The sequence below is a fragment of the Elgaria multicarinata genome, chromosome 1 (genome assembly GCF_023053635.1).
Source record: "Elgaria multicarinata webbii isolate HBS135686 ecotype San Diego chromosome 1, rElgMul1.1.pri, whole genome shotgun sequence".
NCBI lineage: Eukaryota > Metazoa > Chordata > Lepidosauria > Squamata > Anguidae > Elgaria > Elgaria multicarinata.
This window is the reverse complement of record NC_086171.1, coordinates 70017147-70041193: the sequence shown is the minus strand read 5'-3', so window position 1 is coordinate 70041193 and position 24047 is coordinate 70017147. Positions and strand designations below refer to the sequence as shown.

General features: G+C 43.1%; 1 protein-coding gene across 1 annotated transcript in view; it reads left to right on the top strand.

Moving 5' to 3' along the window:
- ITGA9 (integrin subunit alpha 9) overlaps positions 1-24047 on the top strand; it is a 249188-nt gene that overhangs the window by 50876 nt on the left and 174265 nt on the right. The window contains exons 10-14 of the mRNA XM_063129756.1: positions 1849-1954; positions 4067-4161; positions 6819-6909; positions 7999-8044; positions 20338-20492. Coding sequence (XP_062985826.1) covers positions 1849-1954; positions 4067-4161; positions 6819-6909; positions 7999-8044; positions 20338-20492 — 493 coding nt within the window. The remainder of the gene's footprint in view (positions 1-1848; positions 1955-4066; positions 4162-6818; positions 6910-7998; positions 8045-20337; positions 20493-24047) is intronic.

Sequence of the window (24047 nt, the reverse complement as noted above, 5' to 3'; positions counted from 1 at the left end):
ACTCCAAGGTGGTGTTTTTTATTTCTTTTTAAGGGTGATGCTCAAACAGGAGCGGCCTCCCTTTTTGGCAAATGTACAAGCCAAGTCTGAAGTATCAGTTAATGCCCTTCTAGCTTATAAGCAGCCCACAGGTGCCTTGGTGTGGCTTTGCTTCTAACCTCTGAACAAAGGAGCAGGCGACAGGCCAGAATTTGGGTACGATTCTGCACTATACTTGGTTCGCAAGCCCTTCAGGAGAGCCACAACCTTGTGTCAATGAGAGCAGCCCAACAATGTGGACAAATTCAGAACAGGGTGAGTTTATATTCTGAACTCCTCCTGTTCACATAGCCTCTGCCTGTGCCCAGAGCCTCCAACCTTCAGACCTGGCTTGTACTGCACTTCACCTCTGCTGTCTCCTTCCCTCCGACATGATGGAACAACAATAGAAGGATCCCTCTGGAAACCTCTGGGTGAGGCCTCCTTCTATCTCTGGCACGTTGCACACTGCAATGGCAGTATTTGGAGAATGCTCTTTCCTAGGGTCCCTGGAATGCTGCTGCTGAAATAATATATATCTCAGGGAGAGAGGGGTTCCAAAGACTCCCAAAGGCTTCCAGAGGAACCTTGCTATTGCCCTGTCAAAGTCTGGGGAAAAGGTGTAAGGCAGGGGTAGGCAACATGTGGTCCTCCCAATGTTTGGGCCTACAACTTCCATCAGCCCTAGAAAGCATTCCCAATGGTGAGGCAGGATGGGAGTTGTATGGCAAAACATCGGGAGGACTACAAGCTGTCCGCCCCTGCTGTAGAGGTTCACAATGGGCTGGAGAGTTGTCTGGCTTATTTTCTTATTGTTGATCATTTAAAATTGTTTATAGATATCTGTGTGTCTCTGTCCATGCTGTCTGTTATATGTTTGTATGGGAACAGTTTTTATACTATTCATAATTTATTTTTAAGGTTATTAATCTTTGTAAACTGCCCAGAGACCTTCCACCATTGGGTGGCATAGAAATAAAACGATTTGGGGAACGTTGGGAGATGTAGGATTCCGCCCCTGTCCAAACATGCATAGGATTGCACCCCTTTTTTATTAACTACATGCATTTCTGCTGACTCACGTGTCGATTAAATCTGCATAAATGTGCATACTTCCTTTTGATTTTAGACGATAGACGCGGATGTCACAGCAGGCATCATTGTAGATGTGGCAACTCAACTCCCCATTCTCTTCCCCACAGGAGGGGATGGCTCTTCAGCACTCACCATCTGCACTTTCTATAAATACTTGAGTTAAAAAGAATTCAACATCATTTATAATCTGCTGCCTGAGGACATCGTTTTAGCTGATCAAAACGTTTTAATTTAATTATTCTAACCGCTGGGTTGACTTAAGTGCCACAGCCCTAATTATTTCACTGGAATTTGGCTGCAGAAACCAAATATGTGGCATGCTACTGTTTTATCTCAGCCCTTCTTTTGACGAGAATAGAAGTGAATTTGACTTGCTAGCTAACGGTGTGATAGTTTGGACCTTTGCATTGGCTCATGTACCTGATTTGACACATGTACCATTTTGAGGAGCGGGAAGAATGTTATAGTTTGCCATTCACTGCTCTGTCCTCCTGGCCGGTGACTTCCTTTATGGGAGCAATGAAGTGCCTTTTTTAATTTAAGTCTTTCCTTTTTATAATGCACAGGTTTAGTTGCACTGCCTGAAGTTTTGGTTAGGAGTGCAGGAGCCTTACCCCAAATTTGTTCCAGGTGCTTCCTGAGGGCCATGTGCGTGAGTGCGTTCCAGCAAAGAGGCTATGCGTCTTTCAACACTTGCTCTATTTTGCTGAGCTTGGCCTATTTCCTGTTTGCTAGGGCGTCCTGGAAGAGCAGCTTGTTTTGTCGGGTGACAATGCCTACAATGCACACTTTGGGGAAAGCATGGCTTCCCTGGGGGATATTGACGACGATGGATTCCCAGGTCAGTATGTTTTCTTTTGCCTGTGGGCTTTGTTCTTTCTCGCCCTAGTGAGGTACATATATGATATAGTAGTTACATAATTACTAATTTATGTATTTCTTCATGTAAGCATTTTTTACCCTGCTCTGTAGCCAAATAGGCTCCCAGAGCGGCTTACAAAGATCAGCAATAAGAGATACCCTGCCCTCTGGCTTACAGTTTAAAAGGCATGACAGGAAAGGAAAAAAAGTGATGAGGAGGGCAGAGGAAAACAAGCATTGAAGTCACGTAGCAGTTCTAACAGTGGAAACCGATCGAGAGAGGAGGAGTCAAATGGGGCTGGTCTCGCAGTTGGTGGAGTGACCCTGCTTCCCATCAGTTTCTCTGCTTTAGCTGAGGGAATATAATAATTTAATAGAGAGAATGATGTGTCATGTTTTCTTTCATTCTCCAGTAGGGCTGTCAAATGATTACAGAACTTTCGTTGATTAATATTGTAAATAAATAAATAATGCATCTGAATTAATTTGAATTTAAATTTTCATATTGCCAAAATTTCCAGTGGAAGTTCCTGTTTGAGATATTGGAGGAAGTGTGAGCCGTTTCCATTTAGGGTGTGTTTTCATCGAGTCTCTTAAACAGGAGAACCTCATTCCAGCAGTAACTTGAGCAGTAAACTGTTTCTTTTCCTTCTTCTCTTCACTGTCAGTGGACTAGAAAGTAAACTACTTTTGTTAACTGGTATTTCCACGTTTAATGAGATGAGGCACTTTACTGTTGAAGTTACTGGAAGAGGAGACAGTTACTAATGCAACCTTCAACAAAAGCCACTCACTGTTAGAAGGCAAGGCCATTTTAAACACTTGGGGCATGGCTAGACGAGGTGGGTGGAGGGGGACGATCTTGTGATTTTATGATCGCGAGATCGTCTCCCTCAGTCCACACGTGGTGTGCGACGTTCCAGGAGGAAGAGGATGTTGTGTCCGCCATTTTTAAAAAAGAAACAGGAGCTGGAGCACATCAGCACTCCAGCGCAAAGGTAAGTGGGTTTTTTTTTAAAGCCCTGACCCTGCTCCCCCCACCCCCAATGGGCACAGAGCACTTGCAGAGCTCTGTGCCTTGTGACCAGTTACTGGCTTCTCACGTTTACTCACAAGGAGCCGGGACTATACCGGGATGGCTGCCCACATGTCCCGCAGTCTCGGAATCATCCTGGGACTGCGGGAAAAAGCGAGAAAAATGTGTAGGGCCATATCCCAGGGAAATGCAGGGATCATCCCTCCCTGCTCCTGGGATCCCCTGTGCGTCATGTGGACGCACAGGGATGATTCCTGGATGACCTCTGGGACATCGCCTCATCTAGCCATGCCCCTGGATGCTCTGAATTACAGGAATTCATCAGAATCAAAACCACACAAACACACACATTTAGTTCTGAGCTTTACAGATTCAGTTAAAATATGCCCTCACTGATTAAAGTTAACCCCTGCAAGTTAATCAACTAAAACTAGTGGATTAATTTGTTGATTAAAAACCACAGCTTTAATTTTAAATGAATTTGGAATGTGTTGATGCATCTCAGCTAGTCTAATTCATCTAGATACAATTTTTGTGTGGCTTTGCCTAAATGAAATCCCTGTCACCCATCTTTGTTTTCTTTCAAACTCTTTTCAGGGCTTTGTTGAGCCATCCAGCCCAACTTGCATTTTATCAGGGCTTTGGAAACCTGGCATTTTGAACAGAGTTTTCAGTGACTGTGCCATGGAGTGGTTTCATGGTGGGTGGCTTGTGTCCTGTGTGCCAGTCATAGCTTTGTGTACAACCGCCTGATGTTTCCCTGGGGATACATAAAGCATGTAAAGACATGCAGTGATTCTCTTGCACATGGCTAGTGTTATTTGTAGAACCCAAGCACATGTTTCTTGTTAGAGGAAATATAAATACACATCATGGGATATAATATTTTTTAACATCGGTGGCTCGTTAAATGAGACAACTTTTTCTAAGCCAGCCAGCCACAGCTCCAGTGGCTTTCATGTTTATGATGAAGATGATTGGTTGTGCCAAGAGTGTACTGAAAGGGACAGAAAGATGTGAGATGTATTTCTCATTGATATTCTCTTGCTTAACTAGATGTCGCCATTGGTGCTCCTAAAGAGGATGACTATGCAGGAGCAGTCTATATCTATCATGGATACATTGGTGGCATCACACCTCAATATTCTATGGTAAGTCCTGGATGTGTGACACTGCAAGGCTTGTAGGCATCTGCCAGAACACATAAGCAAAGTTGGGGCTGATCAAGTGTCAGTGAGTGGCCAACAAATCCTGCTTAAAAGTGCTCCGCTTAGAACAGCTTCTTTCCATGGACTTCAGCACTGCTGCAGCAATTTAGATTTAAAAGTGTCCCAGAACTGTTCCCGAGGTTTAGCCAGTCCTATCTCCTGTAGTAAATCTAAATCCTTCAGTACAAATACACCAGCTTCCTTAAACCTTTTGTCCCAGTCTGGATAGTGGTGATTTTTTGCTGATTGGAAAAAAGAAATCAAACTTGTTTTTTTCATCCTTCAGCTGTTTAAAAAGTCTGATCTAAATATTTTGTTTTGTTGCTGGGCGGGAGCCCATTCAGCAGGCTAAGTCAGAGATTTAGTGGTTGCATTTGAGATTTTTAGAACAGGCTGTAGATGATTAGTTTTGCTGTTTTCTAACTATTTTAGAACCCATTATCCCCCTTTTTTTAAAAGCATGCAGAGGAAATCCCTTTTTTATGATTTTTTTCTAAGTGATAATTTGTGGCGTATGGAGGACTTTCCTGTACCAAGGGAAAGGATGGAGGTTGGCTGAACTGATTCAAGTACATAATGACATTTTAGTTGAGCATGTCCAGATTTAGATGGATGGATGTTATTTGCTTCTTTTTACATATTTGAGGCAATTCAGAAGTTGCATAAGGAGACAGCTTAATGTTAGCAAACAGTAAAATTGACTGCTGTCTCTTACCAGATTAGTCTTTAGCTTTTGTGATCTTCTTCAGGATATGCTCCTGGCCAGCTATTTTCCAATCACTTCTTCTTGGCCTCTCTCCCTCTTTCTGTTTGAGGCTGCTAACAGTTGTGTTTTAATGCTGCATCTTGTTCACATGGAACAGGGCTGAAGGTCAGCCATTCGTTTGGCTCATGAATTTATCAAGCAGTTTCAGATGTTAAATTTGTAGTGTCTGCCTACCTAGCCTCTATTTGAACCAGTAACCTTGGGGTGAAAGGCTTTGTGTCCTATTACTATAACTCTGAACCATCCAGATGCTATGCATTAGCACACACACACACACACACACACACACACACACACACACCCTGTGTGAAAAGAAAGGGCTGTTTGTTTACAGTGATAGATCCCCCTCTCCACTGCCATTCTTGTTTTAATTGCTGATATTCACCTCTACAACAGCACGATCCCGGGTACAGCTGATGAAGAAGCCCTTTAACTGCCTCACCGATGAGGGTATATGCTAAATAAATATCAAGCCAGGTTTCAGGGCCTTTGATTTTGTTAACAGCTCTCAAAGCTGTGTAGTGTTATACTTCAACCCTTATACCCTTAATGGTATGCAGATGTCTGGGAAATCTGTATAGCCCTGGTTTGCCACCCTAACAGGGACCCCCCACAAAAGCCTCGCCACATTCTCTTGTGCAAATGTAATTTGAGGAGTTCAGCTGCTTTCAGTTGCCTTTAGTGTTATCAGTTCCAAAACTGGGGAAGTTTTCCTCATGACCTTTTAAGAGAGGGGGTTTAAGAGCTCTTTGTTTTCCTTTGAGTTTGATTTTTGTCTTTTCCAAATAATTACTCATCTGACCGTTGTGCACAATTATCATCTTTTATATTTCTTGCTCCAATCCATTTAGAACATGTTTGCCTAGGAGCTTTGCACATTGCCAGTTGCTTTATTACTAAATGAAAAGCACGTTGGACTTTGTGTTCCAAAATGGGGGCATCATGTTCACTGTTCACTGTTTATTTATTTCGGTCATAGACCAGCACAGCAGAAAACATCATCAACAATAATATTAGAAAACCCCAACAAGGTACATACAATAAAATACATACACCGCGTTGATTCTAAAGTGTAATTCATTTAATTTACTAATAATTAATGTATATATGCCACCACATAGGGAAAAGCAATTGGTTAAAGAAGATTGGTTAAAGTTGGAGGAGTATATCAATAAGCTGACAGATTTGTATCCTGAAGCCTCAGTGATCATGGCTGGTCATGTTCTGTACAATATTCTCCAGCATGGGCTGGACTAATGGGTCTGAATGAATCGCTTCACCTGTTGGATTGACTAGTGGAGGATCACCACAGTTGCCTTATGGTTATTGGACCAACTGTGTTGGTAGGGGCTGGAGACCTAGTGACTTCCCACTGAGCAGACATTTGCTCTGTGCCTTGATTTAAAATCTTATATGTATTGCCCCCAAAGCTGGAGCTGTTATGTATGCTTGTTTTCTCAGTATAACTGTAACCCAAACTGACAGACAGACTCACTGGAAGAGTTTCACATTATAATTTTGTGAACCATTCCAAGAGCTTTTCTATTGTACAGTATAGAAATATAATAATAAACAAACAAATAAATAAATTTTGGCTTGTGGTGAAGTATGGGTCACTATTATCCACTGTGTGAGATGAAAACTGAAGTGTGTATGTGTCTGTAATTTCTTAGTCAATTGTGAGACCTGCATGAATATGTGACTTAAGCCTATGCAATCCAATACCATCAAAGTCAGTGGGAGACTTGTCATTGAATCCAATGGATCACGTGCAATTTAGACATTACCTTTTCTTGGTTCTATTGATTCCAGTTCTATGTTGTCTATATTACAGAGGATATCTGGAAAACAGCTAAGCCCAAGATTGCAGATGTTTGGCCAGTCCATTTCTGGAGGAGTTGATATGGATGGAAATGGTTATCCAGGTAGGTTTGTAACACTGACAACAATAATAGTAATAATAGTAATAATAATAATAATAGCTGATAATGCAAATCAATAGATAAAATAAAATGGAAGAATGTATAACTTGCTAACTCAAGGTCCAAGGTTATTTATATTTCCCTTTTCCTTTTGTGTTCACTAAAAATATGTCCACATGATAAGCCTGTATCAGAGTGTGTGTTTTTATTATTTGGACAAAGTTGGACTAAGTTGCTTGAGTTTACAACAGATGTGACTAAATATGCTTTCCCCTTAGGGAGCAATCCTATGTTCCTGAGACAGCATCCTGGGGATGGGGCATAGGATTGCTCAGTTTTCCGGCTCTGAGCTCATAGACAGGGCTCCAAGCTTGGAGTCAGAAAACTGCATTTCTGTGCCCCACTTCCTCCCCCTCATAGCTAGCAGAGTGTGGAGATTGGGAAAAAGAGGTGTTCCTGGGGGCAGGGAGAGGAAGACAGTGGGGACGTGGGGCTACTAGGTGTTCTCAGCCATCCCCAGCCTCCTTCCTGCCCCCTCCTTGAAGCTGAAATGTAGAGAAGCCTCCGAATTGGATACACCTAAGTGCCAGAGTTGGGAGGCTTCTGAGTACGCAGGGCACATCCCATAGGATTCTACCCTTACTTAAGCAAATTTTAAGAATAAGAAAATGGAAACTCAACTGATTAGAACTTAAAAGCATGACTAAAGATGGTACATCTAAAAAAAATGAAATTGGTCTCGGATTGTCTCCACTGTCAATTCCTAGAAGCAAATCTTGAGAAATGTGGGAGGCAGTAGATATTGCAGGGTGGTAGTTAGATGGTGGTCAGGTTTGCTCTGGTAAAGGTGAACCTCTTTATTTTATTTATTTATTTATTTATTTATTTATTTTATTTTATTTATTACATTTATATACTGCCCCATAGCCAAAGCTCTCTGGGCGGTTTACAAAACTTAAAAACAAGGAACATTAAAAACAGATATACAACATTTAAAAACAACCAAAAGTATAAAAAAAGTATATTTTGGGTAAGGATTCTGTGCAGTCACACTTGATTATAATTCTTTGTGTTGCAAACCCTTGTTTTCAGATGTGACAGTTGGAGCCTTTATGTCAGACAATGTGATTCTACTAAGGTGAGATCAATTTATTTTGTGCCCTTAGATAACTTAAAATCGGTGTCTCTTGTAATTGTTGTGGTTCCTACAATTACTTTGGAAATGGTAGATTGCTACCATGCCTTGTATAAGCAACCATTTTTTTAAAAATGTGAAATTTATAAGCAACGGTTTATTGGCACTGGATATAAAAAGTAATGGTACCAATTCCTGTTTGCGCCATAGCCAAGAACTAATAGTAGCAGTTGAATATTGTTGTTCCTATGACCCCAATTCCTCGTGAAGTGGTTTGGGGATAAGACCATGAAAACAACCAATGTTGTTATAGTGCTCTTAGGGTGCTTCCAGATTGATGGGTTAAATCCAACATTATCAGAGCAGGGTTCTGCTCATGCAGTGGGGTTTTTCCTTCTCCTCCTCTCCGCTACAGTCCCTGGCATGGCCCCCAAATCTGTCTGGAGGCTCCCCCAACCCTCCAGAGGAGATTTTGGGGGGGGCATATGTGATGCTGCAGGTGGTAGGGGGAATTTGATCTGTGAATTGTGTCCATTCCGCTGGTGGAAGGACCCTGTTGACCACAATTCACAATGTCATAGAAATCTGCAATGGATTCAAACAAGCTTGGCTTTCTATGGAACTGCCTTGTGGATTCCACAGTGGACTGGCTTCTTCCAAGATTTGCGGACTGTTTTTAACTTTCAGGGGAGATCTGTGCAAATTCGCATTTGCACTAATGCGCGTTAGCACAAATAAAACTCATACATCCCTTTAAAAAAAAGTCTGAGTCCATCAATGAGTGAACAATGGAAGAAAAAGTACCTGGCAATTCCCTGAAACACAGATGCAATGAATTAAATTTTATTTATTACATTTTTATATTTATTTAGTTATTACATTTTATACCACCCAATAGCCGAAGCTCTCTGGGAGGTTCACAATAAAATCCATACATCCCTAGCTACCCCCACTACGGCTCCTGCTACTAATAAATTGATACGTTCCATCTATTCTTTCTCTCCTTCATGGATTTTCTGTGGTCAGGACAAAAGACGGAAGAAGTGGTGAGAAAACATGGGAAGGTTACAAACAGAAAACATTGAAATCTGGGGCCCCTATAAAATTCTGTGAATGAGGTATGGTGATTGCACCACAAAAGCCTCAATCTGAGTTGCTTTGTGTTGGCTCCTATAAGAGAGACCTTCCATGTACTGTGACGTGTCCTGTACCTGTATGTTTCATGTAATATCATAAAATCCCTTGTTTACACCTCTGATCAATGGAGAAACAGTGCTGCTAATGCTGTTACATTGATTATTTATTTATTTATTTATTTATTGCATTTGTATACTGCCCCATAGCTGAAGCTCTCTGGGTGGTTCACATAAGATAAAACATTTAAAAACAATATACAGAAATTAAAAACTGCAAAACCATGCAAAATGCGCATACAATTAAAACCATGGTAACAACTTTAGAAATGATGAGCCAAAAAACGAGACCCAGGCTCATTACATATTGCTAAATGCCTGGGAGAAGAGAAGTTTTGACCTGGCGGCGAAAAGATGACAATGTCGGTGCCAGGTGGGCCTCGTCAGGGAGATTGTTCCACAGTTGGGGGGCCACCACAGAGAAGGCCCTCTCTTGTTTCCACCCTCCGAGCTTGCCTCGGAGTAGGCACCCAGAGGAGGACCTTGGATGATCTGTTTGACATCTTTAAGGACACCATATTATTGAATGAAATATGCTCAACTTTGTAGGCCTTTTTTTTGTTGTTGATCCATTGCAGTCATCCAGCTGTTATAAATAGTGATGCAATGATGGAGGATCATAACAAGTTATCGAAGAAAGTTGTACACACAGTGTGTTCCCAGTTTGAAATGTTAAGGGAGATGCATTTGCAACTATTGGAGATCATATGATATTGATTAGTTAAATTGATAGTTTGTGACAGGGAAATTAGGGAAGGCAGGAACTGGGGGTTTGTTTTTTAACTGTGGTTTGCGGAGGGGGCTTGCAAGAGAGGTGGTGTATAGTTGATCTGATTAGAGGAAGCAGCTGGAGTAACATGGCCATAAAATGAACAAAGAATTTTGATAGTGAATGGTAGAAAAATGTGAAGCTTTGGGGTTTTCCCCCCTGGCTATTTTAAAGGGCTGTTTATTATTGTCTCAGAACCAATCAATGGACAACTTCCTGAAACTTCAAGTAAGGGTATCTTTAATCCAATTAGGCATCTCTTAGTACTTGTTTCATGATTTCCCATTTTTTGGACAACTTTCTATTGCAAACAGATTTTATGCTATTTGACATACATGAAAATGTTGAGTTCTACTGTATATATGTGTCACAGCCAGCACTTCAAGGCATGAAGATGGTGTTGAGGAAGTAGACAGGGAGACGTTTTTCTCCCTCTCCCATAATACTAAATCCAGGGTCATCCTATGAAGCTGATTGGTGAGAGTTTCGGGATGGATAAAAGGAAGTACTTCTTCACACAGTGCATAATTAACTATGGAATTCACTTCCACAAGATGTAGTGATAGCCACCAACCTGGATGGCTTTAAAAAGGGATTGGACAAATTCATGGAGAAGGCTTTCAATGGTTACTAATCCTGATTGTTATGTGCTATCTCCAGCATCAGAGGCAGTACACCAGGTGCTGGGGAACATGGGTGGAAAGGTGCTCTTGCACTCATGTCTTGCTTGTGAGTTTCCCGTGGGCAGCTGGTTGGTCACTGTTTAAACAGAATGCTGGACTTAGATGGACCTTTGTTTGATCCAGCAGGTGTCTTGTTACGTTCTTATGAAGATGAAGCCATCTTCAAATATTTGGAGAGCTGTCTCACAGATGGCAGAGCAGATTTCTTTTCTGTTTCTCCAGTGGGTAGAACTTGAACTAATGGGTTCAAATTTCAAGACAAAGGATTGAGACTAAGCATTTGGAGGAACCTTCTGATAGGAGGAGCTGTTCAACAGTGGCAAAGACTGTCTTGGAAGGTGGTAGACTCTTCTTTTAAGCAGAAGCTGGTGTATTGTAGTCATGGCTTTCCTGTGTCAACAGACTAGATGACATTTGAGCCCCCTTCCAATTCTATGATTGCTCTCTTCCTCTCCTTGCCTAGTCATAACAGCTAAAAATAAAACCTCCATATTCAGAAGCAATTTATCTCTTACTACTAAGTACTGGAGAAAAAAACAAAGGAAGGGATGGCTATTTCTTTCATCCCATGCTTGTGGGCTACTCAGGGCTAACTACTGTATTAAGATGTTCTTATGACTGAACTATTGCACTGCTCCACCCCATTTATCCTCCAGCTTGCACCCATTTCATGGCCATGGGGATAGCTGGAAGGGCTATGATCCCAGCAATGCACTGAGCTTGCAATCGTCATGCTTTCTGGTCTTATGGGGCACGACAGAGCCAGGATAGGTTGCCAGTTATGGGTTGCATTGTGTTTTTGCAACTAAGTGGGGAGGCCTTTTCTCCCTTCATGCCACCTTGATGAAGGCCCGGAATTAAGAGACTTTCCTTCACGAGGCATTTCCTTCTTGCAGTTGTTTATGGATTCTTTAGACAATGTCATGAACCTCCAGATTTGCTTCTGTAGCTAACAAGCCCTTTTGGCGAGTTGTTTTTAGAGAGGAAAAATGCAGCATTTTCCACTTGTGTATTTGCACCATTCCACAATACCACAGTGCCTCCTAGAGGTTATATAGCAGAAAAGCAGGAAAGGAAATGCTCTTTGTGTAGTGCTTGGATCTTAATTCTGTGATGAACCCCAAAGTAGACAAAGCGGATGAATAGCCAATTAACATCCTCATGTAGAAAAGCTCTAGGAAGCTGCCTTATGCCAGGTCAGATTGTTTGTCCATCAAGCCAAATATTGGCTATTCTGATTGGCAGTGACCTTCCCCAGACTCTGGTGCAGGGTCTTTTCCATCGCCTGCGACCTTATCCTTTTAAGTGCAGGTGCCAGGGATTGAGCCTATATCACTTAGCTTGGTCCTTCCTTGTCCCCGGGAAAGCTGCAAGGGCTGCTGCTTCAGCACTGTGCTTCTTGCACCCAGTTCCCCCTCCCTGTTCTTCTCAGCCAGCACACATGGCTCACAGAAATGGTGATGGCTCCTAACAGGGTCTGCAGATTTGCTTCTGTGGAACTCACTACCACAAGATGTAGTGATGGCCACCAATCTGGATGGCTTCAAAAGGGGGTTGGATAAATTCCTGGAGGAGGTGGCAGCTATCAATGGCTACTAGCCCTGATGGTTGTGTGCTATCTCCAGTATTCAAGGCAGTAAGCCTGTGTGCACCAGTTACTGGGGAACATAGGTGGGAAGGTGTTGTTCATCCCTGGCTGATGGCTGGTTGGCCACTGTGTGAACAGAGTGCTGGACTAGATGGTCCCTTGGTCTGATCCAGCAGGGCTCTTATGTCCTTATGGCCTATTAAAGAGCTCTTGCCTCTCCTGATATGCCTCCTTTAGTCTCTTACAACTCACAATGAGCAGTTGCTATCTTGACCTGTCATGAGCAAACCTCAATGGCATGGATCTCGGCTCACTGCCACTTTAGGAAGAGTCAAAAGTAACCAAATCGAGCTTGTGTAGACCTCTAGGCTGTATCCATTTCTGTATATTATGCTGCATTTCTATGAAAAGCAGATCTGGGAGGCTTTGCAGGTTCCCGCAGCAACCTGAACCTACCCGCCGCATCAGCCTCTGTTTATTTCTTTAGAGATCAGTGCATTACAAGCTAAGCATGTGGTGTGGCTGATGAGTTGCAGCTACTGCCTGTCAGGGAATGCACTGCCTGTGCTATTTGGATTAAGATTAGGGTAAAGTAGGCGGGTTTTCCCCACCCACACCTCACATCCCACAACTAAGTTTCTGTAAAGTTTCTTTGCCAAAAGCAACATGCTTCACACCAAGTGATATTAAAGGTTTTTGGGAGGCTGCTTTAATTTGAGGGATTGATGGGGATTTTCACTGTGTGTGTGTGTGTGTGCTCATTCTAGGTTGATGTGTGGAACTTCTTACCCTGGTAGTACATGGGTCAAGAAGTAATCTAAATAAATCATAATCACAGTTGAGTTATCCCATTCCCTCCTTGCCTGCAGGCATGAGGCCACTTCACACAATCACATGAGGTAGAGAGATGCCAGATACTGCCCTCAGATTGTTTACTGTGTCTACATGGCACGGCACGAAGTGGCACGCGTGGTTTCTGCTGTCCCACAGTTGTGGTATTACAGGGTGTAAAATGAACACTGTGGAAAGATTGGATAGTGATAAGATTTTATCCTTCTCTCTTAGTATTAAATCAAGCATCAAGCTGTTGGCCAGCTGCAATAATAGCTGGTATGCTGGGTGGGCTTCAGGTTTGACAGAGCCGAAGTTAGAAAGCTTCAAGTGGGAGCTGCAACAAAATGTTGCAGTGTATCCTTCATCTTAAATGCTCCTGTTCAGGTTCCAGCCAGCCACTCTCTCCCAGCGGGGCACCCCCCCTTCTCATCCAGCCCTGCAGTTTAACAGTTTCCTTTTCCATCTGGCTTTCAGTATTCCATGGCTACTGACCATGCTCAGTCTTCATTGGAGGGATTTGTTTAAAGACTTTAAAGGAAGATTTTTTTGAAAAATATTTTTTTGCACTTCTGCAAACCTTGGGTTCTCCCGAACATGTGGATTCTTCCTCCTTGCTTTTCACTGGCCACATTTTGGTTCTGATACGCTCAGCACACACCACCTAAATTCGTCATTAGAGGGAATATTATGGCCCTTATTTAAGAAAAAACTTCTACGATGTTTTTAATTCTATTTTCTAGGATATTTTCAAGGAAAGGCAGGCATGATATCTGCAGGGGATCCTTCTGCCATAGAATCTCAGTTTGGACTTATATAATGGGGGCTGCTTTTCTTGGTAGGTGGGGCTACTGCATTTTCCAATCTGCAATTTTCTGACCCCCCCACTTCCCCCCCCACCTTGCAAGGTGATTAGGCTTTATATATATATATATATATATATATATATATATATATATGGATAAAAATTGCTTGGTATGGTTTGTATAGAACCTGAAGCATTAAAAATGGATTTGAATAAAGTGAACATCAATTTCTGCCATTTTTAATCCAGCTCCCTGGAATGATGCAGATACTTTGAGGAAATCCAGAAGCTGTGGCCCAGGCTGTGCCTTATGAGCACTTCCTAGTGCATGAATAGGCTCTTTAATTTCATAACCAATCCCCAAGCATTCTGTGGTCGCCCTGTCATGGGGCAGAGAAAAGCAATGTGTTGTCATAAGGGCCATATGACTGACCGCTTCTTCAACTTGAAATTGCCATAGCAACAAGCCAGGGCCTAGGTTGCGGAAATGCAAAGCTTTCATTCATAACACGCAAGAGGGGAAGAGGCAAACAATCAAAGGAATGCTGTTAAGTCGAAGTTCAAGGCACTAGGAATTAGCCATGCATGTCCCCCATCAACATGGGTGCATATTATGTTTATTGCATCTCACTGCCCGGTAGGAAACCAGTTGGGTTGATTCCTCCCCCCGCCCTCCAACTAAAAGTGGAAAGGTTCTTTCCACTTTTAGGTGGGGTGAATTGTGCTGAGGGAAGGGGTCGTACAGAGCTGCAGCTGTTTCCTGAAGAGACAAGAGTCCCCAACCCACAAAGTCTGTCATCTTTTGCCCTCCAACTGGAAAGCAAGGCTTCTCTGGCACTCCATGAAAGAGCTGACTGAGGGGGGCGAAGGGGGGAAGGAAGGGAATCAGAAGAGAACTGGAGGGCCTAACAGGCAAAGCAGCTGGCTGGTCTTTCCTCTCCTTCCTGAAGCCCACACTTGTTGAGGCGGTGCATTGTCTTGGCCTATTCTTCTTTCAGCTTCTTAATGCCAGGAGGTATTATGGGCCGCTCAGATGGGCAGCTCCCCTCTGAGGCTTTGAGGGAGAAGGTGGTCCTGGAGGAAATCAGTAAGGGAACCCCATGGTGCTCAAGGCACTCCCCCCCCCGCACACACTCACCATCACACCTTACAAGACAGGCCCCTTTGCTTCAGTTGGAGCAACTTGGGTGAAGGTTTCTGTAGAAGGTCTGCCAAAATCGTGTCCTGTATGACTGAGCAATCACAGGTGAGATCAGTCCTTTCCATTCACATTGCCTCAACTGTAACACTGTACAAGGGTGCAAGTCCGCACATTACATCTGCAAGTCATCAACTGAGAGCTTGCCCTGGGACTGGAGAACTGAAGGGAACTACACTCTGGTTTCTGCCATCAGCCCCAGGGAGGCTGCACCCCCAGCTTCCCAGGAATAACGTCAAGGCTAGGAAACTAACCTCCAAGAGCCACAGAAAGATCAACTACAGGGATTTGTGCCCCCTCTCCCTGCCAGAGAGCACTCCGCTCCAGCTGCCTGTTCCTCTGGGACTGCAAAAGCGGGCAGAGAACACACTGGCTCCATCCATTGGCAGGAAGAAGACCCCCCAGTGCAAGAACACCATCAAGGGAAGATCAGTCTAGTCTGAACTGGATATAAATGTCTGCGTATAGTTGATTGCTTTGGCCTGGCCTTGAAGAACTCCTTCCTCTATCTTTTCCCTTCCCTCTTTCAGCTCCCTTTGTGGCCTGCCTTTTTCATTTGGAAGACTCATGGTAGGGCCTCTCTCTTTCTCTCTTTATGGATGTGAACAAGAGTAATTCAATAATAACTTAAGAAATACAAATCTACAAGTATTTTGGGACTTTTTTTTTTTTTTTTTTTTAAAAAAAAGGCAATTGCTGTTTTGCAATTCCATCTTAACCTGGGACTGGGGGAAAAAACCCACCACAAATGTATGAAGTTCAGGAAACGACTGTGTCCTGTTGCAGATGATCAGGCTTGCAGATGCTGAGTGGAGGTTTTGGTGGGTTGGCTGGACACTTGAGGAAGGAAAGGAGGTGGCAACAGGTGGTGCTAGCCAGTTAGGAGCAGGTGGTGGCTTTCTGGAAAGCAGGGAGCAGGCAGTAAAGGCAGAGTCTAGGTCAAAGTTAGGTTAGGTGTATATCCGCTGTTCCATTTGGAAAGTCTGCTTCAGACTGGCTGTGCCTAGAGTTCCACTTTGCTTCTGATTGTTTATAGAGAACTTCTGCAACTAACTTTAAAACTGGCGTATATGCAGTTTGCTCTTGCCATAATTTTTTATTCCTTCCATTTGTTTTTGCCGCTCTCCTCTGTTGCTTACCAGGTAATATGCCTAGACCATTCTGATCATCCAGGCCCCAATATAAAAGAAAGAGATGTTGATTTCCCCCCCTCTCTTACACACACAGCTTTTTTTTAATTGAGAAAGGTGCACTAAACTCACAATCAGCCCATGTAATGTTGCCTTCAAATGAGCATATATGTGTAACAGTGCTGGAACAAGACAGAGCATACATGGCCTTTATATAAGCAACTGATTGACTAGGAAATTGACTAGGAATATGCTGGAAATAGACAAGAATGTGACTTATAGTTTCTTGCATGCAATTGTCACCCTAAGAAAATAACTTACCCTGACTAGCTTGAAACAGATAACTTTAATGTTTACTTGATTCTGTCTATCTGTAGGCAGAAAAGAAGAGGTCTGTTTTATTGGAGCACTGGTCAATGGGCATCAGTGGTGGTGTATACAGTTTATTGGTTGGATGCAAGTTGTGTGAGAGAATTTCTGCTTCCACAATACAACTTCCTCAGCTTCTCTTTTCCCCCTGAAGCCCTCCCCAAATGTGCCCCAAATCTACTCCAGAGGTTCCCGCAGCTGTCCAGAGCAGATTTGAGGAGCTGGGTGTTGGTGGCTGCAGGGGGAGGGGAAATCCCTTCTGCTAGCCGTTTCCATTCTGCTAGCACAGGCATGGGCAACTTGTCGTCCTCCAGATGTTTTAGCCTACAACTTCCATCAGCCCTAGCCAGCATAGCCAATGGTGAGGGATGATGGGAATTGTAGGCCAAAACTTCTGGATGGCCACAATTGTCCACCCCTGTGTTAAGAGATGGCCAACACTGGATCACACTCTCTATAATAATAAAAGAGGAGGTCTGGCTATGTGCTGCCTCCAGTATATGAGGCAGTAAGTCTATATATATACCGGTTGCTGAGGAACATGGGCAGGAGGATACTGTTGCACCTGTGTCCTGTTTGTGGGTTCCTGATCGACAAGTGGATGGCCACTGTGTGAACAGAGTGCTGGATTAGATGGAGCCTTGGTCTGATCTAGCATGGCTCTTCTTAGGTTCTTATGTCTGTCTGTCAACGTCATACCTCCAAGACTATGAAACTTGGTATGCATAATAAGGGGACCATAGGGGAATGCATCTTGGGGTTATTTAGTTTAAAAAACACATTAATTTAAATTAATTTAATTGTGTCTCTGTATTTGAAGCCTGCAGTATCACCTGTGGTCACTTCCCTAACCAAAGCAATCCATAAAGTTTGAAGCTGGGGAAATAGTCTCAGGGACAGAGTTCTCTGGTTGCCCCCTGGCCCTGATTGCGTGGCAGCCCCCCACGGGGGAATAGAATGACCAAGCCCTTTCCTCAGGGATCTGTAGGGGTGCACCATGGTCAGGGGGTCACTCAGATGGGTGAGCACAATTTATTTATTTATTTATTTAAGACATTTGTATCCTGCCCTATATCATTAAGATCTCAGGACAGCATACAGATAAAAGCATACAGTATAAAACAATAAATATACAAAGCTAAAAGCAAATTAAACCATGAACCAAGTTAAAACTATATATAATTTAAAAGCAGTAAAAACAGTTAAAACAATTTATCCATCTCTTACAGCTGTGTAACTTTGCTTGAAGACTTTGCTGTATTGGACTTAGGGCTATTCCAACCTGTATGAAGCCAGACATGTTCACTAGAAAACAAATAAACAAAAGGTAGCTGAGAAAAAGCCTGCCAGCTAGCAGGAAGCAAAGGCAAAAGAGTATTTTTCTCTCAAATGTTTATTTATGGCCTTGGTGTGCATAGTAGTAGTAGTAGTAATAATAATAATAATAATAATAATAATAATAATATCTTTGTAGTGAGATTTCAGAATGAATGTCACACACAGACTTGTGTCAGACTGCAATGATGGTAAGGGAGTTTAAACAACAACAGCAACAATTAAACCATGCATTTCCACTGTTCAGGATGAAATCCATAGAGACAGGCACATTTGGAAGAATCCCTGGTTAAAGTTTCTTTATTTGTGAAAAGCAGGATCTGCTGCCAGACCATGGACAGCTCCACATCTGCTGACAAGTTGCTCCAATGTGCTGTAGAACTCAGCTGATGCCTTATCTGGATGCAGGCCCTGACGACTGTTCCGAATCCCACCTGTCAGAAGAGCATTTTAAAGTGCTTTGGCCTGGAGCCTTCTGCTTGTGGTTCGAAATCAGTAGCTTTTGATACGTCTGCTGATGCCTCCTTGATGAACAACAGATGAGAGGGGGTTGGGCAGCTGGTGATTCCTCATAGGCTACTCATTGAGGTGTCTCAGCTAAAGGGCGTTAGTAGTCTTAGAGCAAAACATACTGTCCCTTGACTCCCACTATGTAAGTCCTGCAGAAGCTGTATGGAGGTTATTTTCTTTCAATGCACCAGAGGAATTTTGGCCCTCACTTCCTTACATCCATCAGTGCTGAATGACCGTCACTTCTTCCCCTCAAGTCCACCTCTTTCCCACTTCTCCCACATTTTAAAACTTGACTTTTCCTAGGACTGCTCCTTTACCTCCTTCACCTCCTCTGCCTCAACGCATTCACCTCCACCACCATCCCTGCAGCCAATATAGCCACTCTGAGAGTGAGCTAGACTCACAAAGCTCAAGGCCCTCTCTCCATCCCCACTTTTGCATTTCCCCCCTGCATGCCTGTGTGATGCAGAGCTACTTGGGAGCTGTAGTTCCCCAGCTGCCTCAGGCCAGGACGCAGAAACATACTGTTTGGCAATTAAAGCTTTTGCTTTGGCCTTTTTAAAACTTTCAAAATTTTCTGCATGTCTGCGTATTAACCCCCCCCAGAAAAATCAAATAAAAATAAGGTGTTTTGGGTGCTAATGGGGACCACATTGGGGACCCCTTCATGGGCACCATTGCGAGTACCATGGCACCCATGGCTGCCACATTGGCCCCCAATGTACTAGGGAGTATTATTTTCTTAAACTATGGAATTCACTACCACAAGATGTAGTGATGGCCACCAATTTGGATAGCTTTAAAAGGGGGTTGGATAAATTCCTGGAGGAGAAGACTATCAATGGCCACTAGCCCTGATGGCTCTGTGCTACCTCCAGTATCCGAGACAGTAAGCCTATATAGAATATAGACAGTAAGCCTATATTCTAGGAACATGGGTGGAAACGTGCTGTTGCAGCATGTCCTGCTTTGTTGGTCCCTGGCTGACAGCTGGTTGGCCACTGTATGAACAGAGTGCTGGACTAGATGGACCCTCAGTCTGATCCAACAAGGTACTTCTTATGTTCTTATGATTTTCCATTGAATACAGTGGAACTTAGTTTTCAGTAAACTTGCACGGGCGTGTGCTGTCAGTCTTTTAAAAGTTTATTGTCTGTGCACAATACATGAGTTTCCAGTGCTCTCTCCTCTGATCTTGCAAAGATTTCACCACTTGGGGGAAGGATGAAGCCATTGCCTTTGTTGTATAGGAACAGCTAGAAAACAGAACTATGCATGCACCATTCTGCATGGGAAGCTACGTGAAGAGACTACAAAATGGTTGCGATTATTTTAATCATGCTAGTGCAATTGCCCTCTTCCAAATTAATATGGGGCTGATGGGGTTAAATTGGTACAACCATCTATGGATCTGCTTCGCACCCATGAGTTCCTGCATGAAGCAGCATCCGGGAGAGCATTGCAGGTATCATGCTTCCACTGTTCTTTAGAGTCAAGAAAAGAATGAGAGGCAAACAGGGATAATATGAGAGGCACGGCAAGAGTGCTCAGGCTTGCACAGTCAAGGGCTTCCTTTATTTAGAATCTTGTTGTGAGCTTCTTAGCCTTTATAAAGCGTTTTTGGCATGTTTGGAGACCCGCACATTCATTATCTCAGTGAATTTTACAACAACCTTGTAAGATAGTTCCAGAGTATTATCCCAGTGTTGGAGATGAGGTGGTGAGGCACAGAAAGGTGGCTTGTCTTGGGCTTCCTAGCAATTTCATGGCTGGGGTGAGATATGAACCAAGGAGTTTTCATTCATGCGTTAGTGTCTTCGTCATTATATTACACAAGCTGTTCTGGAAAATAACACTTCCCCCCTTTCTGTTGTTGTTTAAGATCCAGGCCTGTCATTACTATGGACATCTTCATTTTCTTGCCCGCATACATTGACATCACAGCTCCTCAGTGCCATGATGGATTGCAGCAGGTGAACTGCCTAAACATCACAGCCTGCTTCAGTTTCAAGGGCAAACATGTTCCAGGACTGATAGGTAAGATATAATCTCAACACCCATTACTATCTAGAATTGTCTAAACCATTAAAAAAATGAAAAAGCTCTTTGCGTTAATTTTTGTCCTCAGAAAATCCATGGTAAAGACTGAGTATTATAGATTTGATGAGGCCAACTAATCATTTAGCAAATGCAGGGAGACTTGAACTCAGATCTCCTGTCTTCCTTGCTGCATGTTCAGATCATGGAGACTCACAAGTCTAATAACACAGTGCCAGACAGCTAGATGTAGAACTCCTGGATTCCAGTGCTGAACATTAGCAGATCACGCCCTCTAATAGCGAACTCAGCAAGTGAGTGCTGATGGCTATGTAGCCAAAATGTTGCCACTAAAAATGAAAACTGGGGTATCAGGATGCTCAGGGGTACCCCAATGTTTGCAAAAGTGCAATAAAAAAACCTAAGGAGCAGAATACCCCCCCCCAAAAAAAACAGCTCAATGAGTACTGAACATGTTCAGTAGTCATTGAATGTTGAGTGTCATTGGGGGAAAACCAGAAAACCTGGTGTTTGTGTATGTGGGGGACAATACTTAGCATGCATAGAGCAGATTTCAAATGTTCCAGGCATTTTACACATTTTATGTCAGAAATCCTTACAACAACTTCATGAGACAGGCTAGTTTTATTATTCTGGTGCTGCAGATGCAAGACTGAGATGGAGAGATAGTGGCTTGCCTAAGGCCACTTATTGAGTTCATGGCAGAGGTGAGATTGAACTGAGGACTTCCAGTCCCACTTCCTATTCCATTGGTGAAGGTGCAATCCTATAGAGATAGTCATCAATCTCCAGAGGCTGACAACTATCCAATGCAGGGCAGCCAGAGCAGGGAGGCGATCATCGCCTCCGTGCTCCAACCACTTTGCTTTCTTGGCAAGATGGCCAATTTTGCATGTTGAACCAGGAAGCTTTGGAGCAGGAATTGGGGAGGCCGTGCAGTGCATAGGAAGCTGCATAAAGCTACTTCCATGGTCTCCTCTCTGCCCCTGGAACTGCCCCCTTTATGCCTTCTTTGTGCTCCATTTGCAAGTGCAGAGACATAGCCAGTGTGGCAAGAACCACAATGGTTATAAGGGGCAGGGGAATGAGTGAGGAGCACAGTTTCTGGGAACCAAGGTCAGGGTCCTGGCTCTGACCTTGGTTCCCAGAAATCGAAAAATCCTCTGGCTCTCTAGACAGTGTCTAGTTGCCATAGGATTACGCCCTTAGCTGCTATACTGTATTTGCGATCGGTTTCTCCAGAGTATAGGATAGCCCTGGATGAAACTTTTGGTTGGTGCAGCAGTTGCAGCCTTCAGATAGCCTGTGTTAACAGGAGCCTTTTCCAGTGAAGGTCTGATGAGTTCATCTGTATGTGATGAAATTGTTTTTATTGAAAACTGGAAGACTGAAAGGGGAATTTGGAAAGTAGATTTCTTCCTGCTCTTCCCTCATAAACCTCATAAACCCAAAGGCAATCCTGGAACAAGCCTGTGATACAATACTTGTATAATGCTTTAAGTGATGAATGTTTGTTTATTCATTTAATGTGGTTTATAAATAGCACATCTTCATTGTAACTGTTTTAGTACATTTAAAATAGACCTTTGTTGATATTTCTGGGAATGGGGTAGGGCTGGCTGCACATACTTTTGGTGACTTGATTTACAATTTATCCCTGTTTAGACAGAAAAAAATCCTACAACTCCCAGCATTCCTCAGCTAGCAATGCACCCTTAGATGATCATAGAATTCCAGGCCAGGAGAAGCTAATTTTCATTTATTCATTACATCGCATAAAATACAATTATTTCCTTTTCCCAGGCATCAAATCAAAACCTTTAAGTAAATCCCAATGAAGTTGACTTGGAAGTTAATTTTGCTTATTCCCAAAGAAAGATGCTTAAAGGTCAGCTAGCTCAGTAGCTTGACCTGAGTGCACAATAAAACTTTAACATGTTGCGCTAAGAATAGCCCTTTCTACATGCTAGTTAAGAATGGAATCTCTATGCTCAAAGGCGTTATAATTTGGATTACCGGAAGCTATTGTGGTGGGGGGCAGCTCTTTCCGCCAGCCCCTCTGTGCACGTTTGTGTGCTTGCCAAGAGGAATCTGGCCATTGCTGGAAACAAGACTGGCCAAGATGAATTCTGGCAATTCCACAGGTCCTTTTGGGAGAGCTACAGCTGCCACCGGCGTATCATCTTAGTCTGGCATATGGAAGCTATTGGTGATGTGCAGCATTCCCACATTCTTAATTGCATGGACACATGGCTTCTCCGTACTCCAGTTGAACTCTCCAGCAACACCGATAAAACTGCTATCAAACAAGCGCCATTGAGAAATTCGTTATGAATATAGCTAAATTATTAAAAGTCAAGGCAAGAGATTCCACTAGTTATGCTTTTCCACATTAATTCACCTCATTACTATGTTTTTTAAAAAAGTCTGCCTGAAAATCCACAACTAAATAGATATTTTGAAATGTATTTTCTCTCAAACTATGGATTTTGAAATTTATTTTTAAACATTTATTTATTTACATTGTTCTACCACGTTATCTGCTGAAAAGCCTTCAAGGTGGCATGCAAGACAATAAAATGTTGGAACAATAAAAACAAGAACATCAAAAACAAAAGCATTAAAACATTAAAAAAAAACCTTTTCAATTTTAGCCATCTAAAGGTTAAGAGCACAATCCTGTGGTACCTAGCTGAGTGTCCCAGGGACCATAGGATGGCTTGGGAAACCCCTCCAAGACAGCAATCCAACCTCAAAAGGGGGAGTTTCAGATATGACCCCAAACCCCTCCTCACAGTTGGCATGGGAGGAACCACACCGGCTGGTTATCTGGGGTCATAACCAGTGACCCCAGATAACCTCAGAGTGACCTCAGAGGAGGAGGAGAGGGGGCATTGTGGTGGACAGAGAGGGGAAGAGATGAGTTATGAGTTTGGGGGCTTCTAAGTGGTGACTGTACCCTAAATTGAAAACTTGCATCTTTACACCTTTTCTAAAGGCCAAGAGAATGGGGGCCCATTGTAGTTCTTGTGGGAGAGCATTCCATATTATTCCAACACAGGAGAAGGCGTTTTCATGCGTGTCCAGCATTCAGATTTCTGCTGGTAATGGCACCCTCTAAAGGGTTTTTTCTTTAGATCTTAATAGCCAGAGAAGTTCACAGTGAGACAGGTGGTCCTTTAGATAGCCAGGCCCTAAGTCATTTAGCTTGTTAAAGGTTAAGACCAAAGCCTTGAAGTGAGCCCAGAAAGCAATCAGCAACTGGTGTATTTGAGCTGAGAACTGCATCGGAAGCAGCGTTAGGAAAGTGCGAAAGCTGGCAGATAACTAAATTCCAAACCGCATATTAATTCAAGCACCCTTATGTTTAGCTGTTTCCCCTGAATTTTGATATTTAATGAAAGTACGCCTATTTCGCATGGAGGTGGCCATGCTGGAAGCAGGTCACATACCATGTTCCCTCTGAAGAAGAGGTCAATCAGGTTCACTTATTGCATAGTGGCACACTATTGTTGGCCTGGCTGTTCATTAAAG